This window comes from Nematostella vectensis, chromosome 8 (genome assembly GCF_932526225.1).
Source record: "Nematostella vectensis chromosome 8, jaNemVect1.1, whole genome shotgun sequence".
NCBI lineage: Eukaryota > Metazoa > Cnidaria > Anthozoa > Actiniaria > Edwardsiidae > Nematostella > Nematostella vectensis.
This window is the reverse complement of record NC_064041.1, coordinates 6,710,704-6,719,427: the sequence shown is the minus strand read 5'-3', so window position 1 is coordinate 6,719,427 and position 8,724 is coordinate 6,710,704. Positions and strand designations below refer to the sequence as shown.

At 39.1% G+C, this 8,724-nt stretch overlaps 1 protein-coding gene across 3 annotated transcripts; it reads right to left on the bottom strand.

The window, feature by feature from the left end:
* Positions 1 to 408: 408 nt before the first annotated feature.
* LOC116619776 lies at positions 409 to 7,598 on the bottom strand. Of its 3 annotated transcripts, none has more exons than XR_007312497.1 (4): positions 6,842 to 7,598; positions 4,740 to 4,904; positions 2,764 to 3,387; positions 409 to 1,723 (listed from the first exon to the last, which is right to left on the bottom strand). XR_007312497.1 is itself a non-coding variant. In XM_032384924.2 (3 exons), exons 1-3 carry the CDS (start codon positions 7,422 to 7,424, stop codon positions 3,203 to 3,205), a joined length of 933 nt encoding a protein of 310 aa, XP_032240815.1. In that variant the 5' UTR covers positions 7,425 to 7,598; the 3' UTR covers positions 409 to 3,202. The 3 variants fall into 3 exon arrangements, 1 of the variants encoding a protein (XP_032240815.1); XR_007312498.1 differs by having other exon boundaries at positions 409 to 1,220; XM_032384924.2 differs by having other exon boundaries at positions 409 to 3,387.
* Between the last annotated feature and the right edge of the window lie 1,126 nt (positions 7,599 to 8,724).

Sequence of the window (8,724 nt, the reverse complement as noted above, 5' to 3'; positions counted from 1 at the left end):
AACCAGAAAAATTAAACTTAGCAGCCCTCCCCCCCCCCCCCCCCCCCTCGGTAAATAATGACCCTTCCCTAATCACCTCTCCAGTTTTCTTGATAAAAGAGCCCAACAAGGATTTAACCAGACTCTCGTGGTAAGGTTAGGAACGTTATTCTACACTATGAATATGAGTCATTTTCATTATTAAATTAACTGACAAAGTATGAAAGCTCCTTCAGACGCTAGTCGAGAAAAAAGTCGGGGAAAAATTCGGGAAAAAAGTCGAGAAAAAAATGTGTACGCGATCAAAAAAAATGAACGCGATCCCCAAAAATGTACGAGCGATCCTCGTAAAAAATGAAAACTTCCCGGGCTCCGTAGAAATATGCACGAGAAACATTTACGAAAATGATTTATCGAAACACCGTTTGCTTGTGGTATCATTATATTCTCACCATATTTTATTTCATTTTTAATTTAATACACGACTTTAGTTTGATTATATTTCTGCCTATTACTAGACTCCTATAATATCTCATATATCCCTGATACTCCGAGTAACAAAATAATTTCATTAAAATAATATTTTCCATAAAATATTTCGATATATATATATATATATATATATATATATATATATATATATATATATATATATATATATATATATATGTATTGACTGATACGTGAAAAATAATTCGTAAACTTAAAAGTTTTATTTCAAATTTTTATGGTACAGTGGTACCGAGCAGCCATTCTCGGGGCAATACTCCAATATGAGGTCAATTGGCCGTCTAATAGAGGCTGGTCATTCATAGGTGACCGCTTTATAGAGTTTGGTCGTTTAATAGGTAAACGCTAATAATAGTTGATAACGAATTACAAAATCTTCCTAAATAATATAAGTTAATAGATAGACCAATATTTACTGTATATCAGTAAAGTGGGCTGTCAATCCCATTTGCTAAGGGGCTGAACCACTACCTTATCTTTATTCTACAAACAATTCCTCTTGTTCTGAATTTGACCAGAAAAGCGAAACGCTTTAATAGAAATTTTTGTTGTTGCTCTACAGTAATGCGAACGAACAAGAATACAAACAGCGGCGGGAAAGCCTCGAGAGAATTTTGTGAACAGCTTGCTCTAAAGCGTCCGACAATTTTTACTGCGGAGCTTGCTGCTTCGCCGCCTATCCTTGGAGCAGTACTACGTTCCACTCTCCATGCAACAGTTGCTACCGCCGCCTAATAATAATGGAATGAGGGCGTTTGTTAATCCTTTTCTTGGTTACACGGAACAGTTCAGAAAACGACCCTCATCTTTACCCGTGGGAACCCAGAGCGCCACAGGGTGTGCTAAGGCCAGGGCCGGGGTTGGGCACTGGGTGCACGTGCCCCCCCCCCCCCCCCTCCGCCTCCAATATTTTCAAAATTTTTAAGGAAATGACCAGTAGGGGTGTTGCTGTGCCCCACAATATTTTCTAACGGGTTTCTGGGTTGGGCCCCTAATATTTTGATGCCTGCTACGGCACTGAATATACAAGATGATTGAAAGATGATCGAGGCCTAGCAGGCCTCGAAACTGGGGAGCGCTATACAGAGACATTTTGAAAACTCGAGGCACACCCATGTCCTTATAATTTCAGAGAAAAAATTGGAAAAGTTGGAGGGCACGGGCCTCCTCAGCCCCTATGGGCGCTTCGGCACTGGAGGTGAAGGGGAGAATTGATCGTAGCGATGTGATTTACCTAATATGAACAATCAAAGAGCGAAATGAATTTTATGGATGTAAATTGTTGGCAATACTGTCATATAAATAGTGTCGATGGCACTAGGTACATTGAGAAGCCCTAGATTCGTACTTAGTGTTTAAATAGGCCCATGGATTTGAGTGATTGTATAAAGGAATTGAATGAGTGATGAACAAAGGTTTTCTTGTGGGACTTGGCCATGAAGCATAGATGTATAAAACTAAGACCACCTAATGGATGAATTAACCCTTAATACAAAATCTCCATAACGAAAGAGTAGGGTGATACAAAAATTTGATCCTGAATATGATTTTGTCTAGTACATGGAGTATACCTGGAAATGCCTTACCACCAGAAGATGATACCAGACGGTCCCAATATAGGTCACGGTCACAATACAGGTCACGGTCACACTACAGGTCACGGTCACACTACAGGTCACGGTCACACTACAGGTCACGGTCACACTACAGATCACGGTCACACTACAGGTCACGGTCACACTACAGGTCACGGTCACACTATAAGTTACGGTCACACTTTAAGTCACGGTCAAACTTCTGGTCACAGTCAAGCTATAAGTCAAGGTCAAACTTAGGTCATGTTCACACTATATGTCACGGTCACGCTACGGGTCACGGTCATGGTAGGGTTTATCAGAATAACAACAATTACGAAACGGTCACAACAGGGTCACGGTCACACTACAGGTCAAGATCATACTACAGGTCACGGTCATGGTGGGGTTTATCAAGATAACAACTGTCACGAAACTGTTACAACAGGGTCACGGTCTGGGTGTAACGCTGCAGGCCACAGTTCATGTCACGATCACACTTCAAAGTCACAGTGGCGTGGGGTTATGGTCAAACCTATGACAGGGTCAAGGAAGAGGCATGGCAGGGGCGGATACAGGGGGGTGGATTGGGTGGATATCCACCCCCCTTTTTGAGTAAAACTCAAGACTTCGCCTGCTTGACTTTTCTGACTCGACAAATCCAATTCAGCATTAACTATTGTTAGACTATGTGACATACCAAAAACCACTGGATCAGTATCTGTATAAGCCGTCTAATCCGACCATTATCCACCCACTATTTTGAACTCGCGGATCCGCCACTGCATGGTTAGTATCTCGCTTTCTAGATGTCAAAGAACACTGTCACGTTGTCACGGCCAGCGGATGGTGTGCCAGCAAAGCAGCCCTAGACGTATCAGGGGCAAAGGAAGTTAAACGACTCTAAAGTGATACGCCGTCTTGATGGCCATTGTGCATATTTCTGAAACACCCATTGCGACAGAACCAGCATTAAGCTTAACACGGCATAAAGGCTGTTACTCATCTAGATCTTGAAAACAAAAGCCATGCTCTATACATAAGTAAAAGTAAATACGTAAATAATAAAAGTACGAACACAAAATTATCATTGCTGGCTTGACGTCTTCCCCCATTGATCGATGGAATAATTATTTTCATTATTTCTTGGTTCCTTTCTCGGGGTCTTCGGTGCCTCCATAACGCTTTTTTCTCATGTTCAGGCCCGCACTGCCTCGTTTTAGTTTCGCCCAATGATAGGCTCTCACCGGCGCCAAGACGACCTTCTCGTAAATATCGTATGTAGTGTTGGCATAGCAACTGTCTTGCTTACTGCAGATCAGGACTGTCGGGAAAAATGTGTACAAGATCAGGTTCCACTGTACATTACACACATGTTTCGGACTAGTGAGTGTCTGTTATATAGAGGTTCTACTGTAAATTACAATCAACACTAGCATGGCGGAAGTGTTCAATATCAGGCACGTACAAAGGGGGTGCGCAAGCGGCGCGTGCACCCCCCCCCCCCCTTCCCCTTGGCAACCAAACAGTGGGTCATCTTCTATTAAGGGATCTTTAGATACTATGCTCTTTCCATGATACCTATGACAACGCAACCCCCTCAGCCAATCCTCGGTACGCGCCTGAATATGGCTGTGGCAAACAATGCTTTGCATTTTTCGAATCAAGTTGGCTGGTGCTCGAATAAGCTATCGTCAATATTCCCCGTCTTTTGTCCATCTGAGCGAGGCTGTGCACGCATTCTGAACGATGTTAGCGATATTTGAACGGCGCCTCATACCACAGGGAAATTAGTACTCTAGCCTTACGCTACGTAATGTACGTTATTGCAAAAAGCTATATTAGGTCTATTTGGGATTCACCGGCGGAAGGAGTTTTATGGGTCCTACAGTTGCTTATCAGTATAACAATGTGACAAGGATAGATGGATAGCATCGTTACATTGCATATCAAGAAAATTTAGCCAAAAACTGTCGTTTTTGCCAAACGCGGTCACTTCCATATAAGGAAACTATTATGTTCATTATTTGGAAAAACTGTATGATTTTTGGCAATTTTAAGGTTGTCGTACCGCAAGTGCTTCGTAAACCTTATTACTTGTATTCAGAAGAAAAAAAACACTGACTGTGATCTTTTTTGGTCAATGGAGAAAGTATCTGAAAAGAAACTAAGATTCCTCGGTACCAGTCCCTCAAAACGACGTTTTCTTCATATGAGAAATTGTTTCCCTTATATTTTACTCAGATATCGTTATACCATTTTTTTTTTTACGATGAATGTTCAAAGAGTGATAAAGGATGCTGGGAGTCTTATCTACCAGACCCTCACGCCCCTCCTGTGACCGTAAGGAGCGTATGTCTAAAGGGTTGACCAAGGCGTCCTGACCCCACCCTGTAGATGTGCCTAAGATGATAAATAACTTGGGTAATCACTGAATCCATTGATTGGACTTCAGTTAACACCTTTGTCGTTAGATATAAAAGTGACTAAGTTTGGATGTGTATTTGAATATGAAAAAGTTAGATCAGATAAATTAGATGAAGGTAAGTTGGGAATAATGACCTATTGACCTGAGAATGCATTATTTTTAACTTTATTTTCAAGGTTATTGAGGACAATGCCCGTTGGAAGATTATTTCTATTAACCATCTAAAATAAAGAGAATTCTTTACTTACATGGCGCCATTAGTAGCCAAATGACAATACCAAATATGGAAATGACGATGTACAGTGGCATGAAAATTAGGCAAATGACCCAACGCAGTACCGTGTTGTCGTCATCTTCTTTACCAGGCTCCTCTCCATTGGGAATGCTGCGTGGCTGGGGTCTAGAACTTTTCCCTAAAATGAATGAATAACAAAATTGTTCTCTAATACAGAGAATGTACTAGATTTGCGATGTTTGTTTTTCTCAAGAATGACGCTTGACGACTGATAATAAATCAAAACGCCAAGGAAAATTGGAATATCAGGAAGAAGATATGCATTAAGGGTCAAGCAACTACTCTTCAGCCAAATAATAGCTCAGATTCTTTGACAAATTTCAAAATCAAACAAGGAATACAGCAGAATCGACCATCCCAACAAAACTCTCAAAATACCACACAAGGGAGACAGATCAGCAAACACAGCTCAAACATAGATATCTTTACCGTAATGATTGGAATAAGCGGGGGAGAGGGCCTATTAAAAAAAGCGTGCTTTTTGGGTAGGGTGTTCATTTCGGACAGAAAATACCAGCTCCTGAATCGAATACAAATCTGTATTTGCGATACACAAAAAGAAAGAGGAAATGTTGTTAGACTTAATAAATTACATTCAAGTAGGTTTTTTTTGTATAAATCGATGTCAATATCGTTGTAATGTGAGAATGTCAATGCGAGCTAAATAAAATAAAGATTTACACCATTAAATTGTTTGTTTATTATTACATTATTACGGTGAGGAGGGAGTTGCTTATTCCATAATTCGAGGTCGAGGGGGCGCTTATTGGGGTTGGGGCGCTTATTCGAATCGTTACGATATTCTGATTCTCGAGGTTTATTCTCATGACCGAAAAACACGATGTCCACTCCTTGAAAGCTTTTAAAACCATCTTCTGCCATTACAAAGTGCAAAGCTTTCTGGGAGATCCGTGAAAAAAATCATAAGGGAAGGCCAGTCAAACGTCTCTCCCCACAGTCAGACATGTGTTTTCACCTCAAAGACAAACAAATCAATTCCAGATGACACAGACCCAGAATAGCAGTGTAAACAATTCAGCTCAAAAATAGCCAGGGTTTTGTGGGTTGAAGTAATCAGAGGTCAACTTTAAATATAGCTGTTACAAAAAATGAAAGGGTAAACATAAGAAAATCAGCAAGGAAGAGATGTTTTTGTGATCCGTCATTTTTTCGAAGTCTCAATCTAATTCCCCGCTTACATCAAAAACAGTTTTAATTCATTTTTTGCGTTTTAAATGCTTATTAAAATAAGCAGCATACCAAAACAAAATAACAAAAAATAATGGTTTGCAGAACAAAACGCGCACAAAATGTTTTCATTGTAAAAAAATATACTTAAAAAAGATACGTTGAAATACGTTATGTTAACAGTAATGTACAGAAGACATGTGTGAGAAATGATATGATACTTTAGATAGCAAACAAGGCATAAAAGAAATCCGTATGTTTTACATGACAGTCACAATTAGTATTTTGAAATAAGTTTTTTTTTTATGAATTTAATTGTTTAACTTACACAGGTTTTAATATCAAATAGGCCGTGCCATATTTGCTTGGTGGATAAAACGATATACGCGAATGGATTATCTTTGTCTGCTGACTACAATATACTGAGACTCTACTTTGATCATTAAGAATATGCAGATTTAATGTCATTGTCGCTAGGCACTATATTGCTAAATTATGTCATCGATATACTTGTTCAAATCTCATTCAAACGGAAGTTACACGGATACGCCAGTCATACAATTTTTTGTTGTTGTCATATTTAAGCAAATAAATTTTCGTTTGCATTGTCATTGATAGCAAATATACTGAAAAAGCACTGTAGCTGCTTATGACAAGGGCTTCATTGAGTTTATCAATCAAAAATAAATAAACAACACACCTTAAATGAAATCAAAGAGATTGAAATAAGCCAAAAATATTGGAATTGGAATTCGAAATGTGATCAATGCGCTTTCCGCAATTCATAACAATTCCTAATTTTTTTGGGAAAATAAAGGATAGGAACCTGAAAATAGAATAAATCAGAGCATTCTGAATATATTTTACCTTCGCCACTTGATTGCTTGGCTGCTCTTTCGTGGTCGAATTTTAGTAATCCTTCTTTTTCGAGCTTGCTTTCACTTCCATACGGAGGGCTAGCAAACGCTTGTGAAATTTCACGAGAGCTCTGGCCATCTTGACTGGACATAGATCTGAAATCATCCGTTGGTGTGGTCATTTCTATCCCTTCTCCCTCTTGTTTCTCACTTATTTCAAGCATTGTTTTATACGCCGGTGTTTCGAGGCTTATTCTCGTAAGCGGGGTCGGTGGTCGAACTAACTCGTATTCTTGCTTCAATTTATCGACCGCACCTTCTAAAAGCCTCTGTTGACCAACCGGTAGACCCAACTGAGAAATATCCTCACTTTTCAACGCCAAGACAGCTGGAATGCAATCAATTTCGTGCTCAGACACTAAAATGTCTATAGTTGAATCCCTTAAGAAAGAATCCTTAGCCCATGCCTGGAAAACCTCCAAGCTTTGAAGCGTTCCATGGCGCTTGAGTTTTCCCGGCTTGTCATCTAAGTCGGTTTGCGGTATGGATTCGGCCGATGTAGTGCGTTCCTTAACCTTACCGAACCCGAACATAGTTCCCTCGCTACAAAGTCATTTCTGTTCTTTTGAAGTGGCTAGAATGCGTGATTTGGGTAATTTTAGGTGAGACTTGAGGTTTTAGTGCTAGTATTTTAGAAAACCCGCGGTAATAGGAAAGGCTTATTCAATCCGGAAAACAATGGATTCCGTAATTTTTGCACAGCAGCTGGCGGTCTGATTGTCTTGTTTTGCAACGTCACAAAGATGGTTTGGGGGAAAGACTGCGTCTTTTTCCGGTTTCTAAAAGAAAACTTCGCTTTCTTCATAAATTACCCAAAATACTATTTATTCAGAATTCCAGTGTACAAAACAAAAAGATATCTTTACGAACGTTTAACGAATGGCGTTGGGCTATAAGATTTTGATAGAAAAATCTGTTTTCAGCTAATAAACTTCTCGTTTTAGACATTCAAATTTATGAATAAAAGTTAAGGATCTTGCGTACTTTTATCACAAATCTTTATCTTTGCTTTTAGGAATAGAATATTGTTTTGAAAATCCCCGAAAATATTTAGAAATACGTAGGTTTCTATTACGAGGGAACTGACGCTTTAAAAAAAAAAAAAAGCTTACGGAATACCAAAAAAAAAGATGTTTACATACGTAAAAGTATTCTCCAGTATTAATAAAAAAGCATGGATGCGATGACATTAGGCAATCGACAAAAAGATGTTTCGCATATAATTAAAAGTATTCCTCGCCGATTTGCAATAGCAATTGGAGAAAATAAGATTATTTGAAGATTCTAGCCACATAAGTATTTAGCTAAGTGTTGTTTGTTAAGGCAGATAAAAAAAACAGCATTTTTACCACAATGACAACAGGTGCCCTTTCAAAACAATGGCGAGTGGGTGAGACTAAAATAAATGTTCTAGAGTTCTCCTTGTTAACAATTACTTTAATGTATTTTTGACACATAATCGAGGTCATAAATTATCTGAATTGACGCTAAATGGGAATGCATTTTCATAGTTTATCCTGGAGGCATAAACTTATTTTGCATTCAAACGAGTGTTATCTTTTCAAGACGTTAATGACGATGCCAGGTAACCCAGTCTGGTTACCAGGGCCGTCAACGACATGGTTTAACTCTGTTATTGACAACGCAATCTTCACAGATAAGAGGCTTGAGGTGTGTTTGATAATTTAATTATCAAATTTATTCTCTTATTTGAAATAATAAGAGAAAGAATTTGAAGCGGGTGGGGGGGGGGGGGGGGGGGCATGATAGAAATGTAAAATCTCCCTTCGATTGTTTGTATTGGGAGTATCAAGTGGATTAACGTTGTTGATC

Coding starts and splice junctions, on each gene's coding strand:
- LOC116619776 (XM_032384924.2), bottom strand. CDS start 7,424: ATGTTCGGGTTCGGTAAGGTTAAGGAACGCACTACATCGGCCGAATCC. Junction 4,905..6,841: donor CAAGCAATCAAGTGGCGAAG/GTAAAATATATT, acceptor CATTCATTTTAG/GGAAAAGTTCTAGACCCCAG. Junction 3,388..4,739: donor TTGGCTACTAATGGCGCCAT/GTAAGTAAAGAA, acceptor TTTTCCCGACAG/TCCTGATCTGCAGTAAGCAA.